Source organism: Anguilla rostrata, chromosome 13, assembly GCF_018555375.3.
Source record: "Anguilla rostrata isolate EN2019 chromosome 13, ASM1855537v3, whole genome shotgun sequence".
Taxonomy (NCBI): Eukaryota; Metazoa; Chordata; class Actinopteri; order Anguilliformes; family Anguillidae; genus Anguilla; species Anguilla rostrata.
The window spans coordinates 1,500,703-1,521,377 of NC_057945.1; the positions used below are offsets into that span (position 1 = coordinate 1,500,703).

Here is a 20,675-nt window from a genome sequence, read left to right on the forward strand (position 1 = left end):
GGCTACGCCACGAGACACCCCACTTAGATCTTTCTTAATGTGCTATAGACTGTGTCATTCAATGGCAGTTCATTAATTTAGCAGACACTACAGGGCCAGACATTGTGACCGGGAGAGAGCTGTTTCAGGCCTGTGGGATGGCCGTGGTGTAGGGTTCAGACACTGATTGGAGGTGTGGTGGAGCTGCTCCATTCACTGCTCTGCAGGAATAAGGTTTAAAACATGATGTGAGATGTCACAGGTAGTAAAGTTAGATGAGGAGGGGGTGTGTGGCATGAGCACACTTTGGGAAGACAGTAGACACGCCCTGGGGCTGCATTCTGTATCAGTGGCTCATGCAGGGAGGCCAGAGAGAAGCCATTCCTGTGGTGCAGAGGATAGAGCAGCAGGCCTGAGCTGGGTGCTGTGTAGAGAGGTGTTTCTCAGCCTTGGTCCTGGAGATCTACCATCCTGTAGCACCTGGACTGGTGCAGATTTGAGACTATGGTCCTCTTAGCCAAGCTGATCCTAAGACTATGGTCTTCTCAGCCAAGCTGATCTTAAGACTATGGTCCTCTTAGCCAAGCTGATCTTAAGACTATGGTCCTCTTAACCAAGCTGATCTTAAGACTATGGTCCTCTGAGTCAAGCTGATCCTAAGACCACAGTCCTCTTAGCCGAGCTGATCTTAAGACCACAGTCCTCTTAGCTGAGCTGATCTTAAAACCATGGTCCTCTTAGTTAAGCTGAGCCTAAGAAAAGAGGAAAAGCTAAGCACATCAGCATAGAAGTGGTATATGAATGGTATGAACCAAGGGCCAAGTACAGAGCCATGAGGGACACCATTAGGGAGGTCCAGGACATGAGACGAGCCACTATTCCAGGGGACCCTAAAGGACCATCCAGAGATGCTGGATGCAGCCCTCTTAAGACGGATGGCTGAGATGCTGAGTGAGGTGAGGGTGGAGAAGAGGAGTGTGTGGTGTCCGGGGTGAAAGGCAGAAAAAAGCTCCTGGAGCGCTTGGGGAGGGAAGATCCAGCTGAGGTGCTACCCTGCTGGAGAGGAGGGAAAACTGGAAGGGCTGAGCAGGGTCAAAGCACTGTACTGCTCTTAGAGGGGTCGGAGTAACAGCAAGCCGATATGCAAGTGCTGGTTTTACTCTTAATAGGAGGCGGAGAAAAGAGAAAACCCTGCACTGGATACTTTTATAAGGACGAGATGAGTTGAGAAATCTCTGGCCTCCTGGTTAATCCCAGCCCAGGCCAGGCATCACAGACTGACACACATGACAGTATCATTAAATGGCAGTTAAAGCAACGAAGCGATCTGATGCTGCTGAATGCCTTCAGTGTGAAGAATGCATGAAGAGGCTCCCAATCTGCTTCCAGCTACAATAGGAAATATTTCCATCTCACATATCAGAAGTTTTATTTTCAAAGTTAAGGAAGCTTATGCTTGTTTTTTACTATATTGGAACAAAACATACGTGCACACACACGCATGCACGCACGCACACACACACATATACACACACACACACACAGGGCCGGCCCTAGGATTTTGGTGGCCCTAAGCAAAGCTGTCGGGGGGGTATCCGCTTGGTAAAATACTTCTTACATTATTACATTTTTACATGTTATGTTTACATATTATAATGGTATTCCATTCAAAATTTATAGCACGAGTTCCACGATAGGGGATGAATAACGTTATTACCAAATTAACGTTATTTACCTTATATAAACATTAGATCGTGTGGCCCCCCCCTCGTGGTCGTGTACCCCCCCCTAGCAGGTGTGGCCCTATACAACTGCATAGACCGTTTATGCCACAGCCCAGCCCTGCACACACACACACACACACACACACAACCACACACCCACACATGCACACAGATTTTCAGGTTTATTTTACAACATAAAACCTGAAAAATTTACAAATATAAGAATGAACATTGGTGAAAGGATGTCATTTATCTATCATTAACGTGCTTAATGAGATTCAATATTTAATATAAAAACTGATATTGGTGGTAAAATATGTTTAGCTTAAAATGAACCAGCATAACAATATTATGACTAACATACTGGAAGAAATGTAAATGATTTATGGTCAGTCTGTTGTATTCACAAAGAACATACAAGTTCATAGAACTTTGCACAAGGCCATGCTTTTTATCAATGTTCCCTTCCTTATGAGAGATATTTCTAGCTGCTTGATTTTCAAATGACAATAAATATGGTTAGAAATGAGAAACAAGCGCTGAAAAAGTAAATCCAGAAAAACTAGAAGACGCCAAACATCCTGGAAGCCCTACTCATATGCTACAGTCCCTGTCATAACGATGTGAAATGTAGGCCTCGGCAGCTGCATATTATTTTATTTACATGTACTTCAGACTCCTCCTGTGTCTTATTTCGAACCGAAAGGAGCTGGAGAAGAGCAGCTAATCTCACCGCGTCTCCGGCACGCAGAGACTCCTCGCAGGTCTTGCCGCGGGAGCTGATGGCTCTGTAATTAGTGTCGGGTGCGTAATGTCGCCAGATAACAAGGGGAGAGCCGCCGCGAATCCTAACCCCTGGAAATAAAAATAAATAAATAAACAGCGCGACACCTCTCCGCAGTAATTTAAACAAAAAGAGCGCTGCTGTCGGCTAGGGTGCGCGGGCCCGGGACACGCCATAAATCACCACGGGAAGTGCGTTCCCAGGGAACGGCGAGCGCGCGCCCCGGTGCCTTCCCAGCCCGCTCCCGCGTCTCCGACGCCGATCGCTTCCCTGCTCTCTCAGAGAAAGCTCTCACTGTGATACGGCAGAGCAGGGAATACGGATATAACGGAGACCACTGTGATACGGCAGAGCAGGGAATACGGATAGAACGGAGACCTTTTCTTTTTTTATCCTGCACCGGTGCATTCTGCGATGGAAAATATGAGAAAACCGGGACAACAAATCCTGCCGCGCGTGTAATTTGTGAAGGCTCACAGGTGTAGCTGATATTCTTTCATCTCTCCCTCAAAAGCATCATCAGGCTATTTCAGTCCAAAGCCTCAAAGGTAATCAACCATAAGAGACAAAAAAAATTAGAGGAATGAAACGTGTATGAACCCACATATCTCTATGCAGTTGCACCTTCAATAGCAAACCGTACCCTGTGCCAGAAGTAAGCCATCACCCGAAGACTATTGTCAATGTAATGCGCTAAACGAAATGAGTACCCGCCATTAAAGGCTATTCCAAAACCACACCATTAAGCCTGAATGTTGCATTGAAAAGCCTTGAAAGTGAAGCACATAGTGGTGGTTTTAAAAAGCCACATAAAAATAGCACAAAGTCGCCTATCTGTCAAGTGCTTTCTAGTAAAAGTCTGGCTGACAGTGCCTCCAACGGCTTGATTTCCCCTTTCAGCGAACTGCAGGTCACCTGCTAAGATGCTTCCTGAGTGGATGGCGTGTGGCTCGGTCACTAAACTGCCTCTCAGACACACTCGTGTCACCTCGAGCCACTGACACGCTTCCTCACTAATGCGTTCTGTGCTGGGTTCACCTGCTGTTTAAAGTGGGGCCTTACTTCTCGCCCAGAACGGTTCTTTTACCCTGGTGATAAAAGTCATGTGACTTCATACACATTTCCTGTTTCCCTGTTGGTATTATGAGTAAAATCTGTGCTTTCCTGTCTTCACTGGCAAAACCTACCCTGTGGAGTTTAATAGGAATATCTTGTTACGGTAATTATTACATTTTCTCATTTAATGTTACTGCCCTAAACATAACAGCATTAAATAATTAAAAAGAAATTATAGGCAGTGCATGTCAGGGTGTAGAATTCCTATTTCTGGAGTTATATGTGTGGACATGAACAGCCACACCTCCTTGTACTAAATTCGACTTGTGCTCTGTCATTTTGATGACATAGCATTTTCTTATAAGCTATAGGCAAAGCCCCCCGCCCCAAAAAAAAACAAACAAACAAACAAACAAAAAAACTGGCATTCAAAACTATATGATAAATATTTAGTCAAAGACCTGTAGCTGCTGCAGTAGCAGTAGGAACCAGTGGGGAGCACACTGGTGATGCCTGGAGGCATTCCCCTTTCTGAGTCAACTCTATTGATTTCACTGCAATATCTCCAAGATGCTTCTGACTGTCATTAAACCATTAAACAGCAGAGAAATAAAGTTTGGTATTGGCTTATCTGGGTGCATATTGGCTGTTAACAAAATAACAAGAGTAAAAAATCAAAACAAAAATAGAAAGATGAGACAAACTGAACACATTGATCAAGTTACTCCGTAGAGCTGTTTCCTGTGGTGATCAGTGTTGTGTCTCAGAAAATAAATTATTATTCACCAGATGGTCTTTAAGTTTTGTGTTAGAATTTCAAACTTTTTTTTTCTTGAAGGATTTTTAACTCTTGGCTAGTCCCTGCCCTTCACAGTCAACACATTTCTCTGACTTTTATTCTGTAGTTTGTGTTCCAAAACACTACAGGAAAACTTGTGGAATGAGATGAAGGATTCTGGCTGTTGAAAATAGCCTTTTAAAACTTGTAACATCTTTAAAAATGAGGCAAAACACTGGAAAATAAATTACTGGATGATTCTGGATACTTAGAACTGTGCAGGCTTGACAGATCGTTCCATAGCTAATAAAACAGAAAGAATTCATTGTTCATTGTTCTACGACTACTAATATGAAAATAAACGGATAAACTCATATATACATAAATGTGACATCACTGATTAAGCATTCGTGCAGCTATTTTAAATGATATCAATAATTAAATCTCTATCAGAAAATGTGTAAATGACATATATATATATATCACTTGACTTTAGATTATTAATTATTAAAAACACAGAGGGACTCATTTTCAATAGAAATAAACCCAAGAATAGCAGTTTTTCTTACAGTGAAGAACAGGAGAGGCACATAAAATATAAAAGATTCCAGCAAAGTCAGTTCTGTTCTCCTTACACCTGCAGTATTCTCATTAGCTAGCTTGCGGCCAGGGCAGTGCTGTTCATTGCCCTGGTATGAGTTGCTAACTGAACTTCCACCTGACCGTGGCACATTTCTAATAAAGACAGATATCCCCAATGAATAGCGTACCTTGTTAAACACTTCTAATATAAAGCTGAAGAAAGAAGCACCTACTTTTTTTTTTCTCATATATCTATTGTGCCGGACTCAAACAAGAACTCCCAAACACAAAAAGACCTCTGCTTTTGGAAACACGAAACCCACCATTAAACCATAACAGCACAGTGTTTTCTATGAGCTTGTCAGGGTCTTTCGATCCAACGTGCAGAAACAGTCAGAAGAGATGCTAATTATAAAATGACACTCATTAGAAACACTCCCCATTGAATCCCCCTCCCCACACACACACACACACACACACACACACCGACACACACACGCGTGCGCACACACACACACACAAACATGCACACACACACAGACAGCATGCAGTATTAAAGCTGATTTAAAAGTGGTGCATTGCACAATACCCTTGGTCCGGCGCCTGATGACCCCCAGTCGGCACTTGAGCGATACGGAAAACATATCCTCCTTTCTCCTCCTCCTTCCCTCGTTCCCTCACCGGCTCATTGTTAAAAGGAAAAGAGAGGGAATGGGGGAGTGAAGAAGAAAAAAAACGCTCCGGAGCTTTCTGTCACCAGTCACATGGTACACAAAAGAGCATAGAGACTCCCGCACACCAAGCCAGAGAAAACAGCTCTCTCTCTGACTGCCACACACTCCCCCTCTCTCTCTCTCACACTCCCTCTGTCTCTCAGACACTCCCTCTCTCTCTGTCTCTCACACACTCCCCCTCTCTCTCAGTCTCTCACACACTCCCCCTCTCTCTCTGTCTCTCACACACTTCCTCTTTCTCTCTCTCACACTCCCCCTCTCTCTCAGTCTCTCACACACTCCCCCTCTCTCTCTGTCTCTCACACACTCCCCCTCTCTCTCTCTGACTGCTCACACCCCCTCTCTCTCAGTCTCTCACACTCCCCCTCTCTCTCTCTGATTGCCTCACACTCCCCCTCTCTCTCTGTCTCTCACACACTCCCTCTCTCTGTCTCTCACACACTCCCCCTTTCTCTCTCTGTCTCTCACACACTCCCCCTCTGTCTGTCTCTCTCTCTCTGTCTCTCTCTGTCCCTCTCTGTGTCTCACACTCTCCATCAGACATTCTTCTTCTCTCTGAATATCTCCCTCTCCCTCTCTCCTCCTTACACTCATTCTTTCGCTTCTAACATAATCCCCCTTTCAGTCTTCCACTAGCTGTCGATCTCCCACTCTCCTCCTCATATACTAACTCTCTCCCTCTCTTCTCCTCAGATTCACTCTCTCCCCTTCTACCACACTCTCCTGCACTGTCTCTCTCACTCTCTCCCTCTCGTTATCATTCCCTCTCTCACTCTCTGTGTCCCTATAGCTTTGTTCTCACACATGAAATCCCCATCCTGGCTGGGGAACTTCCAGTGCAGACAGCAGAGGGGCCTCAGCCTCAATCTGGAAGGGGGGGGGGGGGGGGCAGGGGGGGGGCAATACAGATCACAGGGCAAACAGGAGGGATAAGAGTAGAAGGAGAGAGGGTGAGAGGGAGGGAGGGAAGGACAGAAGGAGAGAGGGAGGGAGAGAGAGAGATCCTGGCTACTTAAGCATCTGAGAGTTGCTTGTTCTTTATTTTGATCAGCACAGGAATACTAATCAATATTTATAAAGCTTCTCTCACTGACTGCATCTGTGCACTCTCTCTCTCTCTCTCTTTCGCACACACACACACACACACACGCACTTTCATTCACAAACCTTCCTTCTCATACTGTTGCACATAGCTCTCACCTGCTGTCTTTCTCTCATGCAGTATCTTCTCAGATTCTCTTTCACAAACTGTAGTCTCCACCTCATCTCTCTCTCTTTCTCTCTCTCTCTCTCTCTCTCTCAGGTACAGATGTACACAAACAAAGAAAAGTAAAGGCTGAAAATTCTACAGAATTACATTTCTCCACTGGAGCTAGCGTAAATACAAAGCCGTTAATCACAATGGGTTGCTCTGAAGAGCCTGGCCAAAGAACCATCCGCAGCGTTCTCCTCCTCCTCTTCTGCCTGACAGTAATTATCTGCACAATCAGCTGAAGTGAGCACAGGCATAAAGCAGGAGCAGGATGGAGACATGGCAGTCATGAGTAATATGGTATGGGGGTACAGGGTGGTCTCATTTTAATCCACAACTGCACTCACTTACTACTGTGACACTGAGTGAAAAAAAGGCTAACCCTAACACCCCCATGTTGTATGCGTTAGCACCAGTCTTACACCCACGTGTTGTATGCGTTAGCATCAGTCCAAACATGAAGAACATTAATGAATTGCAATGTGCCAGTGCACAGTAGGTCATTCGACTAAGAAAAGACTGCCGAGGAAAGCTTACATAATCTGTAGTATTCAAGCTGAAGCCCTCTCTGTCTGGAACACAAGAACACAGCCAACTATTATTTTTCAAAAGGGGCCTCCAATCCTGAGCTCCAGTATGTGACACCACAAAGAAAAATCATTTTCCACCTGACAGAGTAAGTGCTCTGTTGACTGCAGGAGCCAAACACCCAGGAGGAAAACTCATATGAGCACCTCTAGGGCGTTTTTATGATGGTTGCTTAGCTATGGTGCACACTGTGATCTTATACAGCAAAGAAGGTGAAACCAATTCAGTACCATCCATTCCATCACTAAGTCAATTACCAGAATTATACCAGTGACCCTGTAATCCAAATGTACACAGATCCTAGCTGAGTCACATTGTTTTTCTCGGGCTAGTTTTCAGACTACGACCTGCAGAACCACTGCTAATGCCCATTGTGAAGCACTGTGTCACAACCTCTTAGCACATGCTGCTAAAATACAGAGGGCTTGTAGCCCACTGGTTTCTTTTTTTATCAAACACATAATTAGCACATTTTCTGAGTAAAGAAATAACACCGGCATCATGAAAAAATAGCAATTCAATATATTGCCAAGAAAAGAAAATATTTCATAAATATAAGGAAAGAAACACATCTCACTGAATTATTGATGATGGCCAACCTTTAAAATTTACTGTGCAGAATTATTTTTTGCAGAAGAAAACAATTAATCTAAGTGCTTTACATATTCTTGCAGATATTCTTCCTATTTTAAACAGAGCGCTACTTTCATCAAACATCACAGCAGGCAACGATGATTAATGAAGGAAACAGTCTAATTAGACACAAAATCTGTGATCTTTTTGCTTATATTGTATATTATGAAAACAAAAACAACACTGTTTTGTCACACTACAAAGGTTTGGCATTACATGATACCATGGTTTCAATAGATTTAGAATGTTATCTGGTCATGAAGCATTAAAAAAAACTTTCCCAGGACAAAAGAAAAAAAATGCACCTCAGGATTGTGTATTATGTGCAAGATTGCCTCTTAGTGATATTGAATTTTCCCTCTTTCTGTATTAAACTCAGCGTTACGTACTCCCCTTTTCCAAAAGAGCAGTGGTCTGGCAGCACAACCAGTTCCTACACTTCAGATATTTTGTATTTTGGGGCAGGCACTGAGAAGGACACCACAATAAGACCTGCTATTGATACTGCTGAGAGGTTAAGGCCCCTTTAACCTTAGCATCTTTCACACAATTTCACTGGATGGACTTTAATCTCACAAAGTATGGCCATGTTTTCACCTCTCTACCCTGTTCTTCGCCACCGTTGCTTTTTGCATCAAATATAAGCCTTGTGCTGGACTACTGGGCAGCCAATGATGTGGCTCCCAGCAACCATCAGCCAATAATCTGCCGAGACAGCAGTTCCTCAAATCTGTGACCATGCAACTTCACCCATTTCCCTCATTGGGCCCCTGGTTGTGGATTACCCAGGTTGCTTCTGTGTGCTGTACTTTGCTTGTCTGGACCTCCGCTATCCCAGAACCCCCTTCTGTGCTTCCCACTTTCTCATGTCCTTCCACCGGCGACAGAGCCCAGGTACAGACAAAACCTCTAAAATCTCAATCAGTGAGATACTGATCTCTGAAGTCCCGGCCATAGTAAGGTAAAAGGCCAGCATTTCCAGTGATTCCTTTTCTTAAGCCTGTAACAACTCTTTCTACAAGACAGCATCTCTGTTATATCTCATGTCAGCCCAGGTCCAAGGGTAGACAAATCATTAGCCTCGCCTGAAGAGTGTGTAATACAGGAGTACTGGCGGGGATGATCATGACTGTAATGAACACACACAGTTGGCTCCCGTACATACACACACACACACACACACACGCAGTTGGAGGATGGGAGATATAGATTACTTTAGACCTTAAGGGTAAGGCCATTGTCACCATCCACGGTTGGGTAGGTTAAGTGTTATAATCAATCTTAGGAAGGCATTGAAATTTAAAAGAACATCACATTGGCCTTGAAGGAAGCCCAACAGCCGCGGCAAGATCCGCCTCCAAACCGCGGCCGTGCATCACACGCTCCTGACGCCCCGGCAGACAGACGCTCGCCGTGTCAGTGCCTGTGGGACGGCCATTACTGCTTCCAGACGGGACAGTGCCCCCGAACACCATGCAATCACCCTTCAGATTGATCATCTCGTCCCATGTGACATTATGCGCCACCTAATCGCACCATACCGTACACAGAGCCGATCCTGGCCCTTCCGCAAAGTCACTTTCACCTGAAGCTGCAGGAGGTCAGACACACGCTGGGAATTTCCATCCATTTATGAAACGTGAAAGGGTGGTTGAGTAGGACAGTGATCCACCAGAGAAACTAGCAAAAGCCTTTGCTTTTATAATAATGCTGTTTGGGCAAAAACATTGAGATTAATAATGGTGTTTCTCTTCAGCGGTCACTTTAAGACCTAAGAACTAAAAAAAAAGAGAAAATGTGCGCCATGCTCTGAAAATGGACGTATATTTATCATGACATTCAATTAATCAATCCATTATCTATACCCACTTATTCTGAGCAGGGTCCATCCATTATCTATACCCATTTATCCTGGGCAGGGTCCATCCATTATCTATACCCACTTATCCTGGGTAGGGTCCATCCATTATCTGTACCCACTTATCCTGGGCAGGGTCCATCCATTATCTATACCCTCTTATCGTGGGATCTTATCCTTAACCTGTGCAGATTTGTGTATACTGAGTGTGTAATCAGTAAGGAAACAGAATAATTGGCATGACTCACATTAAGGTCACCATGAATATAAAACCCTCATAAAATATGGTATCGCTGGCCATCAAGCTAATATCTGATATGACAGCCAGCTAGCAAGTTCATAAACCGCCATTGAAAGCTAGCAAACATGGCAGTTAAGGAACTGTTTAGTGTAGTTATTACTGTTATTATTGGGAAAGAATACCATGAATGCAGATGCAGTATTTAAAACAAGGATCACATATTCCGGGCCTGGAGGGCTGCAGTCTGCTGAGTTTTTGTGATTTTCTTTTAATCAACAACCAATTTAGACCTTGGAAACTGGATGTGCAGAGTCTTTAGCAAATCAATGGCTTAAATTAAGCACTTAAGTGCAGGAACACATCAAAAACCAGCAAACAGCAGCCCTCTAGGATTTGAGTTTGAGATCCCTGATTTAAAAAGTACAGATGGCCATCCTTACATGTTTCCTTTTTGTGTTTCTTTTTCCAAAGCCATAGTTGCGTCAGGCTCATATATTTGAATGTCAGGAATCAAGGCTATTTTTACCACAGGTGAGAAATCCACAGTGACAACACACAGACCCGTCAGTGGACTGCCACTAGAGATTGTTTGCGGCTGTAACTTTGTTGACATTTAGAACATCAGTTTGTCTCAGTATGTAATCTGACTCATGTCTCAGGCTTTCAGAACTTTAGAAACAAAGAGGTATTGGAGGGAAATCTCTTTACGGTACCTGAGCAACTATTTTGTATTAATTAACGTTTGGAGCTTCATTTGAGAGCCAATCGTACACAGTCTAACCACAGCTGCAGCTAACTTACACTGATCATCAAACTGTGACTTTTGTGTCCCAGGGAGGCAGACATCACAGCTGGCACGGCTTTCTTCAACAGTGCCAGCGAGCTACTGAGACTCCATATAGAGGCATGTAGTCTCATTGTAATCTAATTGTAATCTAAAACTAATAAAACATGTGTCAGTAACATCCTGGCACAACATGTAATTAGCAGTGTAATTAGGATGAAATACAACCAGCACAACCAGCAGAATTATCAAAGTTGGCAAAAAAATATTGATAGTATGGTATTTTATATATATATATATATATACAGAGGTTGGTAACCCGGCTTCAAAGAGTAAAAAGACTGACCATGTATTTGCTCCACCAACATGCACTAAACCAGCTGATTACAATAATTAGTTCTCCTATCATGCTGTAGAGTTGTGCTAATTAGAATCAGCTGGTTTAGTGCATGGTGGTGGAGCAAATACATGGTCAGTCTTTTTACTCTTTGAAGCCGGGTTACCCACCTCTGTATATATATACACTCACCGGCCACTTCATTAGGTCTACCTGTTCAACTGCAAACTGCACCCGTTAACGCAAATATCTAATCAGCCAATCACGTGGCAGCAACTCAATGCATTTAGGCATGTAGACATGGTAAAGACGATCTGCAGAAGTTCGACCAAGCATCAGAATAGGGAATAAAGGTGATTTAAGTGACTTTGAACGTGGCATGGTTGTTGGTGCCAGACGGGCTGGTTTGAGTATTTCAGAAACTGCTGATCTACTGGGATTTTCACGCACAACTATCTCTAGGGTTTACAGAGAATGGTCTGAAAAAGAGAAAATATCCAGTGAGCGGCAGTGCTCTGGGCAAAAATGCCTTGTTGATGGCAGAGGTCAGAGGAGAATGGCCAGACTGGTTCGAGCTGACAGAAAGGCAACAGTAACTCAAATAACCACTTGTTACAACCGAGGTATGCAGAAGAGCATCTCTGAACACAAACCACGTCAAACCTTGAAGAAGATGGGCTACAGCAGCAGAAGACCACACTGGGTGTCACTCCTGTCACCTACTGAAGTGGCCGATGAGTGTATATATTATTTGCACACACTTTTCAGAAAAAATGCCCTTCTTCATCATGTAAAAAGTAGCAGACTGTAGTTCATCATCAATAGCCTCAATAAAACTAATCCCCTACATACCCCGCACTTAGCCTCAATAAAACAAATTCCCTACATACCCCGCACTTAGCCTCAATAAAACTAATCCCCTACATACCACACACTTAGCCTCGATAAAACTAATCCCCTACATACCACACACTTAGCCTCAATAAAACTAATCCCCTACATACCACACACTTAGCCTCAATAAAACTAATTACCTACACACCCCAGACTTAGCCTCAATAAAACTAATCCCCTACATACCACACACCTAGCCTCAATAAAACTAATCCCCTACATACCACACACTTAGCCTCAATAAAACTAATTACCTACACACCCCACACTTAACCTCAATAAAACTAATGACCTACATACCCCACATTTAGCCTCACTAAAACTAATCCCCTACATACCACACATTTAGCCTCAATAAAACTAATTACCTACACACCCCACACTTAACCTCAATAAAACTAATGACCTACATACCCCATATTTAGCCTCAATAAAACTATTCACCTACACACCCTGCACTTTGACTCAATAAAACTAATCACCTACATACCCCGCACTTAGCTTCAATAAAACTATGACTTCTCTAAAACTTAAAAAATGCTGCAGATAGTGTGGACACACTATTCTTATCTGTCTTAAAGGTCCAGGAAACTGAAATCTGTTAATTATTTGCTTATGTGTTGTTGTAATACTTCTTTTTACATTGGCTCAGAAATATTTTTTAAATGATTCTTCCAAAATAATTGTATAAAATCCTGTGCCGAAATGGACTTGCTTTCCCCCTGGGCTAAACAGCAGGTTTTCAGTGGGCATGGTTAACTGGGTGTTAGCTACATAGCAAAAACGCTAAGCCCAGTGAAATCCCTTCTACATGTAATATGTAAATGATGCTTTTGCCTCTGTTTGTGTGGGCACGGCAAGCTAAGTTGAAATTTCTTTTCTCAAAAATGAAGAGAAGTAAAAGAAATTAGTTTTATTTCTGGAGTCCATAGGCACTGCAATATTGCAACAACCCGTACAGGGCACTGCATGTTTGTATTTGCAGTGCCCATTTTCACCCGGAACTTGCCACAGAACAGATGCACGGTGGATCAGTAAGTAGGCCCACCAATAGCTAGCAATAATAAAATAGCTTTCAAGCTTAGATATGTGGAATTAAAGCCTTTCTTTTTTCGAGTGTAATGCCTGGAGTTTCAGACTGCTGTAGAGTTTAATGTTAGTGTACAGTAGCGCAGTGTTATCTAAGATCAGTGCATGTGTCTCTAATCCACGCAAACTATTCTCCACCTTCTCTTCCCTCCTCATTCCTCCTCCACCCCACCTCCCTCTTCCCTCTCCGTAGATGACTTTCTGGCCGCCTTTGAAGGAAAGGTGGCTACAATCCGGAACTCCTTCGCCCATCCAGTGAGCCCCCCAACCCCCCGGGACAAACCCACAGCCACACACAACTCTTCTTTTCTTCCCCCCCTCGGCCACACAGGTCAATGATAAGATATCTTCCTGCCTGGCTGACATCTCCACCTGGATGGCCAGCCACCATCTGAAGCTCAACCTCAGCAAAATTGAGCTGCTCTTCTTCCCGTGCAAGACCTCCTTACTTTGTGAGCTCTCAATCACGGTTGATGGCACCACAGTGACTGCCTCTCACTCTGCCAAGAGCTTGGGTCCTGGATGACCAACTGGACCTCAAGGAGCACATCAAGGCAACATCACGGTCCTGCAGATTCCTTCTGTACAACATCAGAAGGATTCGACCATACCTAACGACGCACTCCACCCAGCTGCTCGTCCAGGCTACGGTGACCTCTCGCCCTGATTACTGCAACTCTCTCCTTGCAAGCCTGCCAGCTTGTGCCATACAGCCCCTACAGATGATTCAGAATGCCGCTTCCCGACTCATCTACAACCTTCCAAAATTCTCCCACGTCACTCCTCTGCTGCGATCACTCCACTGGCTACCGGTCGCTGCCAGGATCCGGTTCAAAGCCCTGACCCTTGCCTACACTGCTGCCAACAGGACAGCCCCCATCTACTTGCAGGACATGGCTCGATTCTATGTGCCTGCTCGACCACTCCGCTCTGCGGCAGCAGGGCGCCTTGTAACCCCTCCCACCCGCCCAAAGGGATCACAGAGCTTCTCCAGCCTAGCTCCCCAGTGGGGGAACGAACTCCCCGTCCCTCTCCGAACCTCCCCCTCACTACCCATCTTCCGCCGTGACCTGAAGACTCTCTTCAGACTATACCTAGACTAACCACCACCACGCTGTATATTTCACTCTAAGTCCCCTCCCCCTTTTTTTCATGACACTTGTTACATGTTGCCCCATCCCAGCACTTTTTGGTCATTTGTATTTGTCCTAATACTGTAGCTTATTCTTCTGCCCAGTTGGCTTTGCAGAGATTAGGTCTGAATAGTGTTCACTGTGTGAACTAAACTGTGTTCTTGGCTAGACTAGAAATAGCTGTACAAAATAAGTATTGTACCTTACTGAACCTGTGTTTAACAGTTGTCTATGACCATGAAATGCACCTTTTGTACGTCGCTTTGGATAAAAGCGTCTGCCAAATAAATGTAACGTAATGTAATGTTACGTTATTACACATTGAATGACCTTCAGGTTTAACTATGCTATAGTAAAGCCTGGTTTATGTTTCTTTCTTTAGTTGTGTCTGGTAGTGTAATGTCACTGCATGGGACAATCTGCTCTAACCAGCTCTAGCTGTCTCATATGTAAACCATTCCCCTAGCAAGGAGGATTGGTTTACATGTGACATGTCTCACGGATATGAATGTTAATGGGCGCAGGATACACGCCCACCCTGTCCTTGTCTGCTGAACAGGTCACAATAATCTAATAGCGTTTAGTACAGTTTAATGGTTATAACTGGGTTAAAAACTTGAAAGAGACATTAAGGAGACAATCAATTGTCACTTCTGGGGAATATAACCACAACTTGAATCCAGTTTCCAGGACCTTTAAGTGCTAAACACATGGATGAGAAGCTATCTTACACAAAAACGTTTCTGGGCTGTTGCAGATAAGAGCATTTTCCAAATAATGTAAATATAAATGTTAAATATTTTATACATATAAAATGTAAAATAATACATAAATTGACTATTCATTAGCCAGGTTTGTAAGCTTGTAGTCATTCTAAATATGGGAATCTGCCAAACAAATACAATAATTCCATAATAATAATAACAATATATAAATGTAATAACTGACCCAGGGTATACACTGGTATCTCTGGTCCACTGTGGAGGTAGAGTCAGCCTTATTTACTAAATTCAGATTCTGGGTGAATTAAATTTTTATCCTCAGCTCAGCCAGCTGGTGTTACTGGTGTTGTGCTACTCACGGTGAAGCTGTGGATGGAGTCAGCACGTTGTCTGATGACACTGATTCTGCCACTACAGGCACAATAAAATCGAGCTGAGAAACAAGAATGGGGGAGACCGCCACTGCCACGGCCAATCAGGGCAAACACAACCAGAACCCTACTGCCACGGCCAATCAGGGCAAACACAACCCACAACCAGAACCTTACTATCACAGCCAATCAGGGCAAACACAACCAGAACCCTACTACCACGGCCAATCAGGGCAAACACAACCAGAACCCTACTACCACGGCCAATCAGGACAAACACAACCCACAACCAGAACCTTACTGTCACAGCCAATCAGGGCAAACACAACCAGAACCCTACTACCACGGCCAATCAGGGCAAACACAACCAGAACCCTACGGCCAAGCCAGGGTGTGCCAAAATGCACAGGAGTTTCTGCTTTATGAATTTGTTGTGTTCGCTCTCATGCTCCAGAGTCTCTCGCAACCTGGGCAGGGCCAACCAATCAGATGAGAGTCAGAGGAATCAGACGAGGAGAGATAAACACTCAGGCTCAAGTGGCTGAGGCTAGATTAAACTCTGAATAAGAGCCTGTTTTTATTCCCTCTGAGGATCCATAAAAGGGACATGATTAGACATTGAGGATTAAAAACTACTGGAGCAATTTTCCAACATGCTGCACATCTCTTGGCCTATGGATTTTCTGCCACCCCCCAAATAAAGAACTTGTGGGTGCTTTCCTAAAATCTCAATATTTGCTGTTCTAATAACACTCACAGAACAGATCACGGACTGTTTAATGGATACATGGATATGACTTACTGGCTATTTCACAGCGATTGGGGGAAATACTTAAAAAACCAACAATATGTACCTCCCACCTGGGTGAGGCATGTCAGCCATTTAATGCCAGAAAACTCACCACGCTTGAGTACGTCTGGCTCTGCAGCAAATAACGCATGAGCCTAAAATATTAGGAAAATGAATGAATTACTGATATATAACTTCATGACCTCCATACACAGGGTACAGCACAAAACCTCTTTGCCACTCAACAGAAACACTGTGCTCTGCCACTTATAGCACCGTACGACCATTTTAAACACTGGCTTTTTGGGTTTTAAAAAAAAAACCCCAGGGAAGGTAGGCACTTTAATGCAGACATCCAAAGCAAGCAGCACTTCAGACAATGGGATAAATCACAAATGTACAATGAAGAGCAGAAGAAAGCAAACCGTAGACAACACAACCATATAGCAATAGGACATTAATAAAAATGAGAAGAGGGGGGAAAAAACAATGGGGGAATATTTTGGCTCAAGAAAAGGCAGAACAATGAGAATGTGCCCTGAAACCTCATTATATGTATTTCCACAAGCGTTAAGTCTTGAACCAATTCTTATGAAGAAGGACAGAAAGAAAACAATTATTCCACTGTAATAAAGTCCCTGCATTGGCCATGCATACAGACTGCATTTCTTCTGAGTATTTTTTGGAATATGGACAGCTGCTCCAAAAATATTTTATAATCGATTTGCTGAATATTTACTAATAATTGCATTTTAATTGTCAGTAAAAGCAATGCTGCCACACTCCTGCATTACTTACATGAAAGATTCTGATTGAATTTGCATCATAAATTTAATTCTGAGAAATAAAATTAATCACAATTGATTTTAACTTTATTTACAGGAGTGACCACATAGAAAACTCATGTCAGCTTGGATTTGACTTGGACAAAAATGAATCAATATTTTATGACTGTTTTTCTTAGTAATACCAGACAAGCCTAATGCTCATCGCATCGAGTCATCCACATGAATTATTACAGAACATGAATTATTTGAGAAGTCTGTGAAATTATCTCATTAATTTAAATTCAGCAACCTTAATTGACACAAATGGAAGGATCCCAGAATCATGCTGAGAATCAAACAACTTTACCACAGCTGTTTTTTGTAATCAAATGGATGAAAAGGATTGTATTATCTATTTATTTACAGCCTTCTGATCTTTCAGTAAGCTTGAGGAAGTGAATTCACATGCACCTTTACCCCAACATTGAAGAGTTCAGGTAATCGGGGGAAAAAACTCTAAGATGGCCACACAGTTGTTGTCTTTGTTGTTACCGTCAGTGTCACCGATGTCGCATCGTTTTCGGCAGCAGCTGTGATGTGGGCCTACACTCGATCAGCGTTTGTCTGCAGGCAAGCGGAAGTGCACGCAGCCTGCAGGACACCTGATCTCCTTTTGGCGGCAACCCTTGTTATCGTCACACAGGCGATGTGGACGGCGTTGTGTCCTCCGCAGCCTCGAAGAAGCCGCTGCCGTTTGTAGTGTTCTGGGGATTCAGCTCCCCTGCAGCCGATTCTCTCCAGACTCACACCTCCGCTCCGGCTCTCTCTCAGAGTCATGAATTTTCATTAAAGTTTAACTCAGCGGAGAGCTGCAGCTCTGCTGCAGGCTCACGGCGAGTTTGAGAGGCCGGAGGTTTTTCCAGGAAAACTGTGACGCTGCAAACCCCCGCATCTGTTCCCTGAGAAACCCGACGTGGCACTTCTAAAATTCTGAAATTGCAAGAATATTGTGGAACGTGGAAGGCAGTGCCTGGTCAAAATGAAATTTCCTGCACACAATATTACATAATTTAACCAATAAATATTATAACCAGCTGCTTCAACCTGCATCCTGACATTATTGGGAAGATAGGTTAGGGCCTCCTTGACTCAGCCTACTCATTTGCACTGGGAGACAATTTCTTTAAAATGTATGATAACCTGCATAAGGAGCACAAGCCAGTCTTTGGAAAAAATCTTTAGCGCTTTCATGTAAAAATAATTTCACTACTCAGGGTTAATGGCTGAAAATAGTGTGAAGCACTTAGCCAAATATGCACAAATTTAAAGTAATAATCTCGAAGATTTTCATTAAAATAAATGTCTGTTAAGTCACTATCTATCGCCGAATTAGGTACCACAATGGTGATTGAGCCTATTATTATATTAATTTATATTATTCTTATTATAATAATTTATGATTAAAGAACTGGGTGTCTGTGGCGACATCACAAGTGGTGCATAGTTAGTGACGCCTTTTCCATCACCCATCAGTGGTTGGTCCGCCAGAGAGGGTAGTCAGAGCTAACGCAACAGACTCGCTCTTCAACTCACTTGTGAGTGTGAGCGGCGTACTGTTTTTTCCAGTGTCTGCTAGCGTTACAATAACAGAGGGGGGGGGGGGGGTTATGGAACCCTAAAAAGTTTTTGTGTAACATGAGAGGTCATATTATTTGTTGATGTAGATTTCGTATTATTTTTGATGACAATGTAACGTTACTAAATTACATAGCTACTTGCACAGCTAACGCTAGCTACCGGACCATGTCAAGAAAGGCAACATTACTTTAGACAACGTTGCGCACAGTATCCATCTCTCATATCAGGTAACGTTGCGTTAGCTAGCTAGCTAATGTAATTAATCTAATGTCAGCTAACAATTTGAAAAAACGCTAGCTAACGCTACCGACCTCGCAAACCGTCTCTCGAATGCAATGCTACCTTGTTGCAACGTTGCAATGTACCTAACTAAAGGCCAGTTCAGATCAATGACTCGCAACAAGACTGGATGCAACTTGCAAAATTCCAAGACGTCTGATTGTAATCGTTCTAAAACTGCACTTGGCGATTTGACAAGGTGGGTCTTTTGAGACCCCAGGCAATGGCTTCAGACGCTCTGCAACTAACCAGTTCACACTGCTGCAATTTTCTCTGCAACATTCTAAAACTGTTTTGTCTCGTTGCGAATCATTGAACTGGCCTTAACGTTACTGTTATTTACATTGCCATCAAGTTCATCAATATATTGATTGGAATAAAGCCGGGGTATAGGTGGAGCACAGCTGGGTCTGATTTCTCTGTAAAGATGTCAAGTCAGAGAAAACTAAATAAAAGAATATGGCAGTATGCATTAGCGTTGTTATTATTTTATTACGCTTGCTCATATGTTCCTTCAGCCTTGATGCCCTTTTTTGATGAAATCTCCTTTGTTTTTGTTTGATTCTTCTTGCTCTGATGGCTAATTTAACACCCAGCTCAGCTTTATTCTCGAACAGTTTAGCTAACAAAACCAGAAACACCAGGGGTAACATTTTGCAAGGCAGTTGTTTCAAAAATATCACACAACAATCATTCATGAAAAAGACTGTTTATTGTGCACGAGATACATAATTGCACAAGCCACAGCGAATCCCGCGAATTATTCTCTGCAGTGTAAAGATGTTCATACCGGGCAAAAGGTGGATAAAGAACGTTTGTGGAAATTGATCATCACTAATTCTACCCCAGGTCTGCTACAGCATTTTAACCCGGCTCGGCAGTGTAAAGACAGCTTAAGTTAGCCTAATGTTAGATGTTAATGTTAGTTACTTTTATAACAACCATTTTTTATTCAGTATATAATAAGTGTAATAATTGGCGTGGCCCAGGTGCCAAATGACTGACGTCACACAGGCGACACTGGTTGGATCCGGTTGGATCTATGGGAAGTGAGGTCCAAAAACACACCTGCAATTACCGCTTCTCGCCATTGGTACCGCCAAAGAGAACGAAACGGAAATCTTCCAGATTGTAACTTTAAGTACAGGGACGGTAAATACATGTGGTAACATGCTTAAATGATGCATAACTAATCTAATCTATATTAGTCAAATCTCATTGTGCAAAATACTGTTACCTGATTCACTGTAACCTTATTTGTGCAAATAATGTAAAGAGGGGGTGTTTCCCACTTAATATTGGTATTCATTGATTTCATATAGAGTTACATTCATACACAGTAGAATGTTCAATGTTAATCAAACTCTTAACTGAAAACTTTTGGTCTCACATACCAGAGTGGGACCAAAGGTTAATTGTTAAGCGTTGAATTAACACTGTTAGAGTTGAATTAACACTGGACATCTTACTGTGTAAGGGGGTGGCCTTTGAACCGTCGGACCAGGGCTGGGGGGTGCCTCCTTGGAACCGATGTTGGACTGTTAGTCGGGCACTGATTGACATGCAAATTCATTAAAATCTTCTGGAAAAAATGTCTTCCATCAATTACTCCAGACATTACATTAGCCAGTCAGCACCACAAACCGGACCTGTACAAGTAAT

The 20,675-nt window shown here is 43.1% G+C and overlaps 1 protein-coding gene across 3 annotated transcripts in view; it reads right to left on the reverse strand.

The window, feature by feature from the left end:
• Positions 1 to 5,730, reverse strand: part of LOC135237641 (glutamate receptor-interacting protein 2-like) — a 185,110-nt gene extending 179,380 nt beyond the window's left edge. For 2 of the 3 annotated variants that reach the window (XM_064304958.1, XM_064304957.1), the window contains exon 1: positions 5,493 to 5,729. In XM_064304958.1, the coding sequence (XP_064161028.1) occupies positions 5,493 to 5,547 (55 nt within the window). In that variant the 5' untranslated portion in view covers positions 5,548 to 5,729. Of the gene's footprint in view, positions 1 to 5,492 lie in introns of all 3 variants that reach the window. The other variant, XM_064304963.1, reaches the window with a different exon arrangement.
• Between the last annotated feature and the right edge of the window lie 14,945 nt (positions 5,731 to 20,675).